Source organism: Doryrhamphus excisus, chromosome 23, assembly GCF_030265055.1.
Source record: "Doryrhamphus excisus isolate RoL2022-K1 chromosome 23, RoL_Dexc_1.0, whole genome shotgun sequence".
NCBI classification, from domain to species: domain Eukaryota; kingdom Metazoa; phylum Chordata; class Actinopteri; order Syngnathiformes; family Syngnathidae; genus Doryrhamphus; species Doryrhamphus excisus.
The window spans coordinates 3,083,493-3,101,317 of NC_080488.1; the positions used below are offsets into that span (position 1 = coordinate 3,083,493).

Sequence of the window (17,825 nt, forward strand, 5' to 3'; positions counted from 1 at the left end):
AATAACTTCCCCAGAAAAGAAGTTAAAATGTGTATAAAGGTCAGCTTTTAAGAGCAACTAGTGGACTTTCATCCAAAGCTTATGGGAGTGGTTGAAGGGCTTTGCGCAGGAAATCCTCTCAAGTGTCACTTTAAAGGATTTTATGGTAAAGTGTCAAGACACACGTACTCGTATAGAAACACTTTTCCTATAAGATTAGTTTTTTTCAAATGCTAAAAAATACCTACGGTTTAGACACTTCGTTTAAATATGCGGTCTATGCTGGTCTATTTTGTATATTTATCACATTTAAGTGTTTTAAATTGTCAAATAAATGTAAATAGGCGGCACGGTGGTCGAGTGGTTAGCACGCAGACCTCACAGCTAGGAGACCAGGGTTCAATTCCACGCTCGGCCATCTCTGTGTGGAGTTTGCATGTTCTCCCCGTGCATGCCTGGGTTTTCTACAGTTTCCTCCCACATTCCAAAAACATGCTAGGTTAATTAACGACTCCAAATTGTCCATAGGTATGAATGTGAGTGTGAATGGTTGTTTGTCTATATGTGCCCTGTGATTGGCTGGCCACCAGTCCAGGGTGTATCCCGCCTCTCGCCCGAAGACGGCTGGGTTAGGCTCCAGGACCCCCTCATGAGGATAAGTGGTAGAAAATGAATGAATGAATGAGTTCTCCTCCTATTTTGTGTGGAAGTGGTAACTTTTTGGCTTCTAATTTTGTCTTTTCCCACCCTCAACCATCTCTGTATGGAGTTTGCATGTTCTCCTCGTGCATGAGTGGGTTTTCTCCGTTTTCATCCCACATTCCAAAAACATGCTAGGTTAATTAGCGACTCCAAATTGTCCATAGGTATGAATGTGAGTGTGAATGGTTGTTTGTCTATATGTGCCCTGTGATTGGCTGGCCACCAGTCCAGGGTGTATCCCGCCTCTCGCCCGAAGACGGCTGGGTTAGGCTCCAGGACCCCCTCATGAGGATAAGTGGTAGAAAATGAATGAATGAATGAGTTCTCCTCCTATTTTGTGTGGAAGTGGTAACTTTTTGGCTTCTAATTTTGTCTTTTCCCACCCTCAACCATCTCTGTATGGAGTTTGCATGTTCTCCTCGTGCATGAGTGGGTTTTCTCCGTTTTCATCCCACATTCCAAAAACATGCTAGGTTAATTAGCGACTCCAAATTGTCCATAGGTATGAATGTGAGTGTGAATGGTTGTTTGTCTATATGTGCCCTGTGATTGGCTGGCCACCAGTCCAGGGTGTATCCCGCCTCTCGCCCGAAGACGGCTGGGATAGGCTCCAGCACCCCCTCATGAGGATAAGTGGTAGAAAATGAATGAATGAATGAGTTCTCCTCCTATTTTGTGTGGAAGTGGTAACGTTTTGGCTTCTAATTTTGTCTTTTCCCACCCTCAACCATCTCTGTATGGAGTTTGCATGTTCTCCTCATGCATGAGTGGGTTTTCTCCGTTTTCATCCCACATTCCAAAAACATGCTAGGCTAATTAGCAACTCAAAATTGTCCATAGGTATGAATGTGAGTGTGAATGGTTGTTTGTCTATATGTGCCCTGTGATTGGCTGGCCACCAGTCCAGGGTGTACTCCGCCTCTCGCCCGAAGACAGCTAGGATAGGCTCCAGCACCCCCACGACCCTTGTGAGGCTAAGCGTTAAAAAATGAATGAATGATTGAGTTCTCCCCCTATTTTGTGTGGAAGTGGTAACTTTTTGGCTTCTTATTTTGTCTTTCCCCACCCTCGGCCATCTCTGTGTGGAGTTTGCATGTTCTCCCCGTGCATGCGTGGGTTTTCTCCAATAGGATATATGCTTTAAAATGGACAAACAATTGCTACAGTATGACATCAGATTATCTTGCGGCGGCCATAATAACCAACTAGCCACACGCTGTCCACTGTGTGAGTTTCGGGCATCCTTACACACTTTGTTGTGTATTTCCTGTCAGTTCGCTAAACGCGCATCAGCAGGATGTGGCTCCAGTGAGTTGAGCACATCCAGCTCAGCAGTCACATCTTGTGGTGGTGGGTGGTGGTGTTGGGGGGTGAGGAGGGGGGTGGGGTCTTCTCATCATCGTCCACATCTGTTTAATGTTAGGCGCTGGGGGCCTGTGCAGGAGGGCTCGACCACACTTCTTGACTTCCCTCTCGGTGGGGGAAGAGCAGGGAAATGCCAGATGAACACCGCAGAGACACGCCAGTCTAATGACTGACTAAAAGCCAAAACACTACAAATAGCAAAAATGTTATCTCTGACAGGCTGTAGCACACAGACGTCTACAGTGTAACCTAATCTGCAAACAGAACCACTATATACTGTAGTTCTTACTGTACAGTATAATATACTCTAAAAGGAGTACTTTAACCTGGGCATATATGACATATTTGCACAACGATGAGCCAATTCAAGAAACAATACAAGCAGTTGATGTTTGCTAAATACAAGGATGAAGAGTCTTGAACCAGTCATGATGTGCTATATATATCACTATATTGACACTTACTATGGGACCCATTATGGCATTGGATGCTCATACCACCTCGTACTTTGGTACGTGACAAAAAAATTAAAATTAAATTTAAATTTAAAATTAAAATTAAACAAATTAACAGCACAAATCCGAGGCAATAAAGCTGGAATAGGTGCAGATTCTGGAAGATCTATTTTTATTTAAAATTTTAATAAAAAATTAAAATTAAAATTAAAATTAAAATTAAAATTAAAATTAAAATTAAAATTAAAATTAAAATTAAAATTAAAATTAAAATTAAAATTAAAATTAAAATTAAAATTAAAATTAAAATTAAAATTAAAAAATTTTTTTGGGACATGTGGAACTGTGAACTGATTATGTGACAAAAATAAAATGAAAAAAATAATAAAAAAATAAAAATAAAAAATCTTAAACTATATTAGGAAAGCAGGAAGTGAACAAATGTAACATTTACTGATTGTAAAGGTACCGGATGGAGGGGTAGGATTTAATAAGCTTTGCTTCTTCCTACTCCTTTTGAACATGTGGAACTGTGAACTGATTATGTGATGCATTCAATTGTAATCTGATGCATGTTCAAGTGAAATAAAACCATTACCATTACCATATTTCTGTCAGCATATAATGCATTAAGTATAACTCCTGTTACATAACATCAGCCCGCTGATTTGATTTGTGACGGACCCTTATCCCTTAACAGCGCTGGTACTGTAACCCCATCCCCATGCAGCCACTAGACATTCATGAGTGATGTTTACTTGAGGACATGTCTCGGTCCCATGCCGGACAACCCCGTTACCGCCTAAAAAACCTACAGTCGCTTTGGCGAGTTCACCTCCGGGCCAGCTCACGGTGAATCAGGCCCAGATGTGGCTGCGTATATCTGGGAGACGTAGAGAGAACCCACCCAGCTGCAGACGTCAGAGGGGGCCACCTACAATTCCCTTAGGTTATGTCATTTTATATGAGGCCATAATCCAAGTGTATCTTAGTCATATGTTTGGAGATGTTAACTTAAACAAGTTGAGATACAGTGGAACCTTGGTTAGCGTACGGGATGGAACGCGTGAACAACAATAAAAGGGAAAAATGAATATTTAAGGTGACCTTTGCCTTCACTGAAAACACGATGAGGCGGTGAGACACTACACAGACGCCGACTTCCTGTTTTGTCATGAGTCATTTCTTCAATTCGCCTACTTTATCATAAAAATGCTAGCATAGCTAGCATGCTTTCTTGTGCATTTTGTGTTCAGTTGTGTTGTCATTGACTAATATTTACATTTATTCATTCATTCATTTATTTTCTACCGCTTATCCTCACAAGGGTCGCGGGGGTGCTGGAGCCTACCCCAGCTGTCTTCGGGCGAGAGGCGGGGTACACCCTGAACTGGTGGCCAGCCAATCACAGGGCACATATAGACAAACAACCATTCACACTCACATTCATACCTATGGACAATTTGGAGTCGCTAATTAACCTAGCCTGTTTTTGGAATGTGGGAGGAAACCGGAGTACCCGGAGAAAACCCACGCATGCACGGGGAGAACATGCAAACTCCACACAGAGATGGCCGAGGGTGGGGAAAGACAAAATAAGAAGCCAAAAAGTTACCACTTCCACACAAAATAGGAGGAGAACTCATTCATTCATTCATTTTCTACCACTTATCGTCACGAGGGTCGTGGGGGGTGCTGGAGCCTATCCCAGCTGTCTTCGCTACACCCTGGACTGGTGGCCAGCCAAGCCAATCACAGGGCACAGAAATTTGCTGTGTACTTAGTGTAGAGTTGTGTTGTTCGAACATTTACATCGACTGACTCGTTCATCCTGCATTACTAGTTATCTTTGTTGTATTACTGTGCAGTCCTGGTTGACATAACAAGCTGGTATGTACACATTGTGTCTTCATTGTAACCGATGATCCATTCATGTTGCATTCAAGTGCCAGACATTAGACATATTAAGAGTGAAAATGAGTCAAGTAAAGGTCATTTTCATTTCATTGAAGTCTTGCTAGGAACATTTGATCCTTATCGTGGATAGTGGATAAGAAAGTCATGGTGCAAACATCATTATACTGTGCTGTATTAATCCTTTAAGCCTGGGGAGGAATGCAGTTCTTTGGCGACTGACTCTCCTGGTTCTCAATTACGTTCTCAGAAACATCATTGAAATGCTGTTTATGAGTGGATCTAATACATTTAATACAGACTTACGGCGACAATAATGAGAACATGCGAACATTTTGCACAGAAAAAGAGCAGTGACGTTGGATTTGTGCAGTATGAAAACGAAGAGGTGCTTTGTTCACACGACTCTCTTGTCGTTCATCTCATTAAGGCGGATGTGGTTAAGGGCAGTGCAAGATGAGCCGTGTGACTGGTCCAGACACTCCAACATTCCTCGAGTAAAGACGTGGACACTTAAGTGGACGTTACGTGGCAGGACCATAACCACATAACCACCGCGCCGGGAGTGAGACAAAAATTGTTTATTGCAAATAAGCGTTAAAGTGAAATAGGTTGTTCAAGACCGGAAACTTTAAATCCCAAAATCTTGGAAAACTTGTGTATTTATTTATTTTATTTTGATTCACAGTCATAATCTCCTGATGGCAAAGGCAAGAAAGCTTTCTCTCTTTGAACGCAATCGGATTGTTGAGCTGCATAAGCAAGGCACAGTCACAGTCAGACCATCCTGAGAACCACGGAGCTTCAGGTTGTGCAGGGGTGTCAAATGGCAGCTGGCTATGTACAGATGTTGCGACAGATATGAGAAAAAATGACTTCCACTTCGGGTTTCCATGCTAACTCGATGCTAACAGAGACATTTTCTGGTAAAATTTTCCAAGTAAACCAAAACAAAGGCTAACCAGAGCGTACGTTAACCAAGGTTCCACTGTATTACAATTCATAGCAATATGCTTGTTATTGTGCATGGTTCATTTTCAAGCTTGCATCATGCTAGCATGATGCTAACAGGGACATTTTGGGTACAATTTTCCAAGCAAACCAAAACAAAAGCTAACCAATGTGTACGTTATTGTGCATGGTTCATTTTCAAGCTTGCATCATGCTAGCATGATGCTAACAGGGACATTTTGTGGTACAATTTCCCAAGCAAACCAAAACAAAAGCTAACCAGGGTGTACGTTATTGTGCATGGTTCATTTTCAAGCTTGCATCATGCTAGCATGATGCTAACAGGGACATTTTGTGGTAATATTTACCAAGCAAACCAAAACAAAAGCTAACCAGGGTGTACGTTATTGTGCATGGTTCATTTTCAAGCTTGCATCATGCTAGCATGATGCTAACAGGGACATTTTGGGTACAATTTTCCAAGCAAACCAAAACAAAAGCTAACCAATGTGTACGTTATTGTGCACGGTTCATTTTCAAGCTTGCATCATGCTAGCATGATGCTAACAGGGACATTTTGTGGTACAATTTTCCAAGCAAACCAAAACAAAAGCTAACCAGGGTGTAAGTTATTGTGCATGGTTCATTTTCAAGCTTGCATCATGCTAGCATGATGCTAACAGGGACATTTTGTGGTAAAATTTTCCAAGTAAACCAAAACAAAGGCTAACCAGGGTGTACGTTAACCAAGGTTCCACTGTATTACAATTCATAGCAATATGCTTGTTATTGTGCATGGTTCATTTTCAAGCTTGCATCATGCTAGCATGATGCTAACAGGGACATTTTGTGGTACAATTTTCCAAGCAAACCAAAACAAAAGCTAACCAGGGTGTACGTTATTGTGCATGGTTCATTTTCAAGCTTGCATCATGCTAGCATGATGCTAACAGGGACATTTTGTGGTACAATTTTCCAAGCAAACCAAAACAAAAGCTAACCAGGGTGTACGTTATTGTGCATGGTTCCTTTTCAAGCTTGCATCATGCTAGCATGATGCTAACAGGGACATTTTGTGGTTAAATTATTCCAAGTAAACCAAAACAAAGGCTAACCAGGGTGTACGTTAACCAAGGTTCCACTGTATTACAATTCATAGCAATATGCTTGTTATTGTGCGTGGTTCATTTTCAAGCTTGCATCATGCTAGCATGATGCTAAAAGGGACATTTTGTGTTAAAATCTTCCAAGTAAACCAAAACAAAGGCTAACCAGGGCGTATGTTAACCAAGGTTCCACTGTATTACAATTCATAGCAATATGCTCGTTATTGTGCATGGTTCATTTTCAAGCTTGCATCATGCTAGCATGATGCTAACAGGGACATTTTGTGGTAAAATTATTCCAAGTAAACCAAAACAAAGGCTAACCGGGGCGTACGTTAACCAAGGTTCAACTGTATTACAATTCATAGCAATATGCTCGTTATTGTGCATGGTTCATTTTCAAGCTTGCATCATGCTAGCATGATGCTAACAGGGACATTTTGTGGTAAAATTATTCCAAGTAAACCAAAACAAAGGCTAACCAGGGCGTATGTTAACCAAGGTTCCACCGTATTACAATTCATAGCAATATGCTCGTTATTGTGCATGGTTCATTTTCAAGCTTGCATCATGCTAGCATGATGCTAACAGAGACATTTTCTGGTAAAATTTTCCAAGTAAACCAAAACAAAGGCTAACCAGGGCGTACGTTAACCAAGGTTCCACTGTATTACAATTCATAGCAATATGCTTGTTATTGTGCATGGTTCATTTTCAAGCTTGCATCATGCTAGCATGATGCTAACAGAGACATTTTCTGGTAAAATTTTCCAAGTAAACCAAAACAAAGGCTAACCAGGGCGTACGTTAACCAAGGTTCCACTGTATTACAATTCATAGCAATATGCTTGTTATTGTGCATGGTTCATTTTCAAGCTTGCATCAGTATTGAACTCTGGATCATCAGCACTGCATCATGAGAGCATATTCAAATATTAGGCTAATGTAGCTACACAATACACAGTCATATTGCACATGTTGCTAATGGCATAGCCAATGATGAGGGTGTTGTACTGTATGTAAACAGCTCAATGCTTAAACAGCAGCATATATTGGTGCTATAAAGCCATATAAGCACAGTAAAATGCTGTCATTTTCTTTTATCGTTTTGTGTACTATAGTGGATGTTGCCTCGGTTAATGATCCTCAGCAGCAGATTTTTAAGCATGAATATCCAGAAGGGGTAGCAGTAACAAAGGTGATAAAGTCAACATTTGGCACCATGCCGGGAAACTGTCTCCATTCCATTTTACTGAGACCGCTTTATTGACATGGTTATGAAACATATTCAAGCAAGGACCAAGCACACACCTGCATTACCTGAGTGTACAGTACAGATACTATTTGCAAGTGAAAATACTTGTAAGTATTTGCTTTACTGCAGCACACACCAGAACAAATTTAAATGGCTTATTTTCTCTGTTTGTATTTACTATATTGGGTAATATGATGATAATTGATTTTTTTTAGTTTAGGGTTAGCCCGTATTATTATTTTTATAATTTTTTATAATTTTTTATTATTTTTATTATTTTTATTATTTTTATTATTTTTATTATTTTTATTATTTTTATTATTTTTACTATTTTTATTATTTTTATTATTTTTATCTTTGTGCCTGTTGTGGGATAATTTAAAACTGCAATGAAAGCCTGTTGTTCTGGCAGTCAAATCTGGTGCTTGTCTGATTGAACAATTACTGACACCTAGTGGCCAACGTGGAACACTCCAGTCACAATTTGAATTGTCTCCTTAATGCCTTCTATTTGTATTTGTTCCTCAAAATGCTTAATTTAGGCAAACAATATATATAATTTACTTAAACATGCATATACCACAAAATTGTGATTTATTAATTAATATTGGTTGTGTTTGAAAAACCGGGAAGTCATGAAATGAAGCGACATTGTCACTGTCCACCGTTGACATTTGCTTCGTTGACAACGCCGTTTGTGTATTGAGAAATGAAAATATATTTTATACGTCTTATAAATCTGACTCATAGTTTCAACTCTGGACTCATTTGGGTTTCGGGTGTTGATATGTCGGACTTGTAAATCATTCTTCAATAAGTTATGTTGTCATCTAAGGACAAATATTCCAGAGTCCATTAAATCGTCACAGATGATAAAGCAGGTGAGGAAAAATTGACTCCTTCAGATTCTTTCTTTATTAAAATAATTACATCATAAAATGCCATTGAATGTCATTCACTTTCAATGTTAATTATGGAGGATACAAATATGAGGATTATTTTCATTTCACTCTATGGAACTTCATAATAACTCCTAATCCTTATGACTGAGTTTTGCTCAACTCCCACTGAAGGCAAGCACCTTCTTGTTATTTATGAATCTTGTGCCCGCTCAGAACCCAACAACATTTCAAGGAGTGACTGATGTGTGCGCTCCGAGCTTGCCCCCAAAAGATGTCTGCTACCGGACTTGAACCAAAGCCAGGTCAAATGGGTCATTACTCAACGTATTTCATTAAGGATATCTCCCAAGTGAGCTGCTCAGGAGCTCAGCACAGCTTTTATAATGAATTAGTTCAGGAACTCAGATCGCCGCCATATTGGATGGGTCAAGGCTGCCTGTAAATGAACGTACTTAGTTTCATAAAGCGCCTTTTTACAAATAATTATATGTTATTTAATCTTAATCCACACACGCACTAGTATACTTTGTAAACAGTGTGATAGTTAATTTTAATTTTAATTTTAATTTTAATTTTAATTTTAATTTTAATTTTAATTTTAATTTTAATTTTAATTTTAATTTTAATTTTAATTTTAATTTTAATTTTAATTTTAATTTTAATTTTAATTTTAATTTTAATTTTTTATTTAAAAAAAATAAAAAATAAATCTTCCAGAATCTGCACCTATTCCAGCTTTATTGCCTCGGATTTGTGCTGTTAATTTATTCCACCCATGACCCTCTTCTGGGCACGCCCACTCAGCTGTGATTGGTCACACGCCCAAAGTGCTTCCTAACTACACGCACTAGTATACTTTGTAAACAGTGTGACAGTACGTCAACGTCGCCGCCATATTGGATAGGTGAAGGCTGGCTGTAAATGAATGTACTTAGTTTCATAAAGCGCCTTTTTACAAATAAATGTACGTTATTTCATGTAGTTAATTTATCCAAACACGCACTAATATACTTTGTAAACAATGTGATTGTTATTGTTTTGTACATTCCACAGAAGGTAAACGTGAGTACGTCAACGTCGCCGCCATATTGGATAGGTGAAGGCTGGCTGTAAATTAATGTACTTAGTTTCATAAAGCGCCTTTTTGCAAATAAATGTACGTTATTTCATGTAGTTAATTTATCCACACACGCACTAATATACTTTGTAAACAATGTGATTGTTATTGTTTTGTACATTCCCTTGTATTTGACGTATCGCAGCAGTGGACGAACCCACTCGGAGCAAATACAAGGGGAGGTGTCAGGCGTCAACATGGAGGTGTGGCCGCTTGCCTCTCCAGGAATCACCGCTTAAATGTTCACATCCAGTCGCTGTGAACTTTACAAGGCAGAAGCATCATCAATCCCGTCGATAATACAACAAATCCCCAGCCTGACTTTATCCCACAAAGCCTGAACCATGTGCGGTAAGTGTTGTTTTTTCATTCAACTCCTTTGGAGTCGTTGAGTTTTTTTACTCACACAGTTCGGAAAAAGTTGTGACTTGAAAGACACATTATTGTTTAAAACTGTGACATTATCTTTGTTTAACTCTTCAGATTATTTGTTTCGTTTGTGAGTGGAGTAAATTCAGTCAAAATGTACGCTTTTCTTGTAACTTTTGTGGCTTCACGCTAAACTGCTACGTGTCCGTGCCCCAACAACCCCCCCTCCCCTCCCTTCCCGGTGACTACTGGACACCCAAGTTATAAGATGCAGAAGGAAAGATCTGATTCAAATTTAACTTTATTGGCAAATAATGATAACAAGTCTAGGGAGAGCATTACAAGATTTACAAGCTTCAAGTCGATTTTTAACATGTTTTTAACATCTCTTCCTTCACTACAACCTGTCTACCTGCATGGGTGATACAACACTGTGTGCAATGTGTCCCACTCAATGGACAGCTGTGTGTGTGTGTGTGTGTGTGTGTGTCTGTGGAGGGAACATTCCTGCAGGACACACTGACAGAGCCCCCTGTTATGTGCATGCAATTTGTTAGACATATTAGTATTTTATTTTTAGGATTGAACTAATTATAGTCCCTGAAGCATAACTTTATTTTATTTTATTTTATTTTTTGTTTTGTTTTTATTTTATTTTTTACATATATGTACACACTGACAAAGCCCCCTGTTATGATTGAACTAATTATCGTCCCTGATGCATAACTTTATTTAATTTAATTTAATTTAATTTAATTTAATTTAATTTTATTTTATTTTATTTTATTTTATTTTATTTTATTTTATTTTATTTTATTTTATTTTATTTTATTTTATTTTATCTTTTGTTTTGTTTTGTTTTGTTTTATTTTTATTTTATTTTTTACATATATGTACATCAGACTTGGAAGTCTTTCTAATAAATGCATTTTTTTAAAAGTAAAAATGGCTGAAAAGTAAAAATACATTGAAATTGTTATTTTCATTGAGCGTTTTAAGAGAATTTAAAGTATTTTTTAATCGAAGATATTTATAAATATACTGTATATAAAAGCAGCTTGCCTTAGCTTGTGCAGTTTTGCCTAACGAAAGGTCCCGTGAATGTGGAAATATTGACTTAGAGTTCCAAAATAGTTTTCTGAACGCTGCCTTTCTGTGTCCTAAAGGGATTTTTGCTTACCTAAACCATCAAGTGCCTCGCACCAGGAAGGAGATATTTGAGACACTAGTGAACGGACTGCAGAGACTGGAGTACAGAGGCTACGATTCAGCAGGTATACACACACACACATACTACACAGGCACACATTTAACAGTATCTGAAGTAAGAGAAACAAGACTTTATGTAATGTATATAATGTATGTAATGTATGATGATGGAAAGGGACTGGTAGATGATATATATTTTGTTTTGTGCTTCAAGGTTTACTGTTAGACGTCTTTAATCGCACCAAAAATATGTATAATATGTATAAGTCAAGTGTCAGGGTTACAAAAGCAGCCATGTTAGTAGCAGGCCATTGTGAGATACACTGCAACCTCGGTTAGCATCCGTCTTGGTTAGAGTGTTTTTTTGGTTAAAGTCCAAAATGTATACCAAAGCCTTTGCTCTGTGATTGGCTGGCAACCAGTCCAGGGTGTACTCTGCCTCTCGCCCAAAGACAGCTGGGATAGGCTCCAGCACCCCCGCAACCCTCGTGAGGAAAAGCAGTAGAAAATGAATGAATGAATAAGTTCTCCTCCTATTTTGTGTGGAAGTGGTAACATTTTGGCTTCTTATTTTGTCTTTCCCCACCCTCGGCCATCTCTGTGTGGAGTTTGCATGTTCTCCCCGCGCATGCGTGGGTTTTCACCGGGTACTCCGGTTTCCTCCCACATTCCAAAAACATGCTAGGTTAATTGGCGATTCCAAATTTTCCATAGGTATGAATGTGAGTGTGAACGGTTGTTTGTCTATATGTGCCCTGTGATTGGCTGGCCACCAGTCCAGGGTGTAACTCGCCTCTCGCCTGAAGACAGCTGGGATAGGCTCCAGCACCCCCCACCCCCCCGCGACCCTCGTGAGGAAAAGCGTTAGAAAATGAATGAATGAATGTATAAGTCAAGTGTTAGGGTTACAAAAGCAGCCATGTTAGTAGCACACCATTGTGAGATACAGTGTAACCTCGGTTAACATCCGTTTTGGTTAGGGTGTTTTTTTGGTTAAAGTCCAAAATGTATACCAAAGCCTTTGCTTTGTGATTGGCTGGCGACCAGTCCAGGGTGTAACTCGCCTCTCGCCTGAAGACAGCTGGGATAGGCTCCAGCACCCCCGCAACCCTTTAATTTATGTGGCTTTCAAATTGAATATAATTGGAATTCCATTATTTTTTTTGGAAGAATTGATTTGGTTAGCACCAGTTTTGGTTAGAGTCTAACCTTCTGGAACAAATTAATGTTGCTAACCAGAGTTCCACTGTGTCGTATTTTTTATGATATATCAACACATCAGGTGATCCCTCGTCACCTGAGCTTGCACGATGTCATTGGCTAAGATTCCACTAACCAAGTCACTATTTCACAACACTAGACCTAAAATCCAGATCCAATTCTTTGGTTGATATCTTTATCATTTTGTTTTATTAATATCCACAAAAGCCACACGCCCCCACGCCCACACGTATCCATGTATCAATACACTTTATGTTTACTCATCCTATTTGAACAGGATGAGGCGGAGCTCGTCAAACAGCTGTTTCACACACACACAAATGTGTGTGTGTGTGTGTGTGTGTTTATGTGTAATTATTTACAGAGAATGAGGTATAAATTGAAAGTATGTGATAATTGTAGATAAACAATTTACTACATTTTTAATCTCGTTATATATAATAATTTATGTTTTTTTTTTACTTTCAAAATGATTTGGAGTGCATGAGAAAGCTTTCCACCTGCTCTCTTCAGCTAAGTTATAAAAAAAAATGTATATTAATATATGTTTGTTTGTTCACAGGTATTGCAGTGGATGGAAAAAATAAGGAGACCTCCGACGTAAAGGGCAAATCCATCTGTTTAATCAAGAAGAGGGGCAAGGTCAAGGCTCTAGACGAGGAGCTCTACAGTAGGTTCATGCACCTTGGTTTTGTATATCGGATCCCTGAAATCGTGTTATTCATTGAGACATTTGTTACCAGTGACTCGTCATATTTTTTGCCCAAGAATTTCAAGAAAATGTGTAAATGAGATTGCCATGGCAACAGCGGTTACAAATGTAAAACGTCCTTACCTTAATCGGACTGTGTTGTCCTTTGTTTTTTTTTTTTCAGAGAAAGACTCTCTCGACCTGGAGGAGGAATTGTGCACACATTTCGGCCTCGCGCACACTCGCTGGGCCACACACGGAGAGCCGAGTGCTCTCAACAGCCACCCTCATCGCTCTGACAACAATAACGGTGACTTTCACACCTTCTATTGTTATGATCATGGTGTAATGTGTACTATGAGTGCGTCATGTACTCCACTGTATACATTCAAGTATTCATGACCACTGAACTATTTTAATGTTACTGTTGTGGTTGTTTGTGGGTGTGAGTCATTCCTAATGCTTTACCACTCCCGAATAGCTAGGTCAACAAAACAACATTGCAAACTGGAACTACTTAAAGGGGACCTATTATGCTCATTGTCCGGGCCTTTGTATTGAGTTGTGGACTCCTATAGAGCAGCTACACACAATAATCCGCACAGAAAAACATCTAGAGCTTCCAGAATCTGCACCTATTCCAGCTTTATTGCCTCGGATTTGTTTTATTTTTATTTTTATTTTTATTTTTATTTTTATTTTTATTTTTATTTTTATTTTTATTTTTATTTTTATTTTTATTTTTATTTTTATTTTTATTTTTATTTTTATTTTTATTTTTATTTTTATTTTTATTTTTATTTTTATTTTTATTTTTATTTTTATTTTTATTTTTTATTGAAAAAAATAAAATAAAATAAAAATAGATCTTCCAGAATCTGCACCTATTCCAGCTTTATTGCCTAGGATTTGTGCTGTTAATTTATTCCACCCATGACCCGCTTCTGGGCACGCCCCCTCAGCTGTGATTGCTCATACGCTTAAAGTGATTCCTAACTACAAACGAACCCCAATTTTTAATACAGCGGGTATAGGAGTCGTTAATAAGTCTTTGGAGAGCTAATTGAAAAGTGTTTAGTAGCTACTAGCTAGAGGCCCCTGACCCCTGTTGACCCATCAACTCCATCAGTTGTAATCGGCTGGACTTGATTGACAGGTTAACTATGAATGCAAGTTTAGTTCATCGAAAAAATTTATTTTATTTTATTTTATTAAAAAGTTTTTGACCTTTGGCCCCTGTATCGCTAATGTTTTTAATCCCATCTTGCCACCAGAGTTTGTTGTCATCCACAATGGTATCATCACCAATTACAAGGAGCTGAAAGCCTACCTGGTAAGTCCTTCTATTCCTGAGAACTTAGAGCTACAACAATTCAACCGCAAAAATTGAAGTCAAAATATTAAGAAAAAAGTTGTCTAGTTAGACAAAGTTGTAATATTTGTAGAGAAACTAGGAAAAATAACATCATTTTAGTCACATAAAGTTGAAATATTAAAGAAAAACAATTTTAAAAAAAGTTGAAAAAACAAAAGAACAAATAAAATTTAAATTTTAGGAAAATTGTTGCAGAAAAAAGTATTTTATTACAATACTATAGTCAAAATATTATGAGAATAAAGTCATAATATGAGAGGACAATTTGCAAAAAAAAAGAGTAAAATTTTAAAAAACAAAAACAATGGGAAAAAGATGACAATAAAGTCAAAATACCACAAATACTTAGATTTTTTTTCTTGGCAAAAAAAACCTTAATATTAATTAAAGCTACAACAATTCAACAGTCAAAATATTAAGAAAAAATTTTGTCTAGTGAGACAAAGTTGTAATATTTCTAGAGAAACTAGGAAAAATCATTTTAGTCGCATAAAGTTGAAATATTAAAGAAAAACTAAAGAACAAATAAAATTAAAATTTTAGGAAAATTGTTGCAGAAAAACGTATTTTATTACAATACTATAATTAAAATATTATGAGAATAAAGTCATAATATGAGAGGACAATTCGCAAAAAAAAAACGTTGAAAGAGTAAAATTTAAAAAAACAAAAAAAATAGGAAAAAAATGACAATAAAGTCAAAATACCACAGTAAAAAGTCCTATTCAAGGAGACAAAAAGTGGAATTGATCATGGGTCCTGCTGTCCTCAGATCACCAAAGGATATGCCTTTGAGTCGGAGACGGACACCGAAGTCATCCCAAAGCTCATCAAGTATGTTTACGACAACCGGGAGGACGACAGCATCCGTTTCTCGACCCTGGTGGAGAGAGTCATCCAGCAGCTGGTGAGCGACACCCATGTGACCTTTATCGTTATTCTTCGCTTTCCTGATCCAGGGTGGACGTTTTTATGAACGTCACTGTGTGTTTGTGTTCGATGCTGCACGTTGCTTGCTCAATTGAGTGAGTAAGCGTGTGCGTGTGTTTGTATTATAACTTCCTGCCTACTCGAGACACAGTGAACCCATCGCCTAATATTCTCCATGGCAACCACGCTGTAAACATCACAGTGACAACATCATCAAGAGGGTGTTGTCTGGTTTCACACTTTTGGGTGGGAGTGGGATGTCTGTCCTCTGCGTTATTTGGAGTAATGGGAACCAGACAGTTAGACCCCACAGAGCGCTATATGACTAAGACAAACGCATTATTAGAGCCCTGTAGACATGACAAAACACGACTATAGTCACATTTATACTCTTTTTATTTACAACATATTGCGCAACTGCAGGGTCTTGAGACACATGCTAACTCGCAAACTAGAGAGCTAGCGACCTAAACTGTAGCCTCCAAGTTATTTCCTTTAAACTTAAAATAGCCAAAAACTTACCACTTCCACACGGATAGGGAGGATAACTATTAACAGTTATTTAACCTTTAACATGAACATGAATCAAACGTAATAATTTTTTCTGGGTACATGATACCATACAGCATCCATATCAAACTAACATTAAACTTTCATATCAAGGCGGGGGCCTCAAAGTAGTGTCCTGCGGGCAACATTTGGCCCGCGGGCCGCGTGTTTGAGACCCCTGATTTACAACATATTGCGCAACTGCAGGGTCTTGAGACACATGCAAACTAGAGAGCTAGCCACCTAAACGGTAGCCTTCAAGTTATTTCCTTTAAACTTAAATAGCCAAAAACTTACCACTTCCACACGGATAGGGAGGATAACTATTAACAGTTATTTAACCTTTAACATGAACATGAATAAACGTAATATTTTTTTCTGGGTACATGATACCATATAGCATCCATATCAAACTTTAAACTTTCATATCAAGGCGAGGGCCTCAAAGTAGTGTCCTGCGGGCCACATTTGGCCCACGGGCCGCGTGTTTGAGACCCCTGATTTACAACATATTGCGCAACTGCAGGGTCTTGAGACACATGCTAACTCGCAAACTCGAGATCTAGCCACCTAAACGGTAGCCTCCAAGTTATTTCCTTTAAACTTAAAAAAGCCAAAAACTTACCACTTCCACACGGGTAGGGAGGATAACTATTAACAGTTATTTAACCTTTAACATGAACATGAATAAACGTAATATTTTTTTCTGGGTGCATGATACCATACAGCATCCATATCAAACTTTCATATCAAGGCGGGGGCCTCAAACTAGTGTCCTGCGGGCCACATTTGGCCCGCGGGCTGCGTGTTTGAGACCCCTGCAATAGATGTTTTATTTTTCTGTTACATGCCATTTTTGGGAAGCAGTTTGGGTTGACGTTGTCTCACGTAGGAACACGGCGGTTAACTGTAATGTTTTGGTTCTGAATGGAATGTCATTTCAAGGTAAAACTCGTAAGGTAAAACTTCAAGGTAAACTCTTGTTGATTTTTCTCCTCTTTTCTCAGGAGGGGGCCTTTGCCTTGGTGTTTAAAAGCCGCCATTACCCAGGAGAGGCTGTGTCTGCCAGGTTGGTCAACACACTAAAACACACACAGCTTTGGAATTGATAAGTTTGCTGTGGGCCGTCCTTGTGAAATATGATTTGTCATTTTATTATAATTTTTGGAAATACACGCCAGATATGTGCTGAATTTCCAAGACCCAGAAGAATCCAAGTCCCTTTCTTATCTTGCTCCGTCTCCATCCTGGACATCACTTCCTTCTTTCTCTTATGCCCCCGGGATTTGAGTTGTTGGCCCTCGTTTGGCGTTCCGGTGACTCATTAACGGAGATCGCCCTTCCTCAGACCTTGCAGGCTTAATAGCGCTATCATTTCATTTATACATTTTTTTTATCTTTGTAGTTCCAGTCAGACATCATAGATCAGGGAGCGGTAGATTACAGGAGCAAAGGGCAATTGGTGACAAAGCCTTGGTATCCGCCATTGTTGATAAGATTCCCGTGTAGCACTCGTGCACCTACAAAAGTCGGCCTACATTCCTGCTGTGCTTCCAATCGGATGACTCTGATGATTACCTGGGGGCCACTGGAGCTCGGGTCTGGGTGAGGCTGGGCCGCATCAGGTTAAAAAAAATAATAATAAATAAAATAAGATAAATAAAAAAAATATATATACATATATATTCAAAAAACAAAATATATAAAAATAAAAAATATAATAAAAATTAATAAA

At 38.5% G+C, this 17,825-nt stretch overlaps 1 protein-coding gene across 5 annotated transcripts in view; it reads left to right on the plus strand.

Moving 5' to 3' along the window:
• The window catches only part of gfpt2 (glutamine-fructose-6-phosphate transaminase 2), a 45,591-nt gene that overhangs the window by 13,935 nt on the left and 13,831 nt on the right, over positions 1-17,825 (plus strand). For 4 of the 5 annotated variants that reach the window (XM_058063237.1, XM_058063238.1, XM_058063239.1 and 1 more), the window contains 6 exons: positions 11,282-11,389; positions 13,108-13,215; positions 13,421-13,546; positions 14,511-14,569; positions 15,384-15,518; positions 17,098-17,159. In XM_058063237.1, the coding sequence (XP_057919220.1) occupies positions 11,282-11,389; positions 13,108-13,215; positions 13,421-13,546; positions 14,511-14,569; positions 15,384-15,518; positions 17,098-17,159 (598 nt within the window). Of the gene's footprint in view, positions 1-9,945; positions 10,098-11,281; positions 11,390-13,107; positions 13,216-13,420; positions 13,547-14,510; positions 14,570-15,383; positions 15,519-17,097; positions 17,160-17,825 lie in introns of those variants that run through there. The other variant, XM_058063241.1, reaches the window with a different exon arrangement.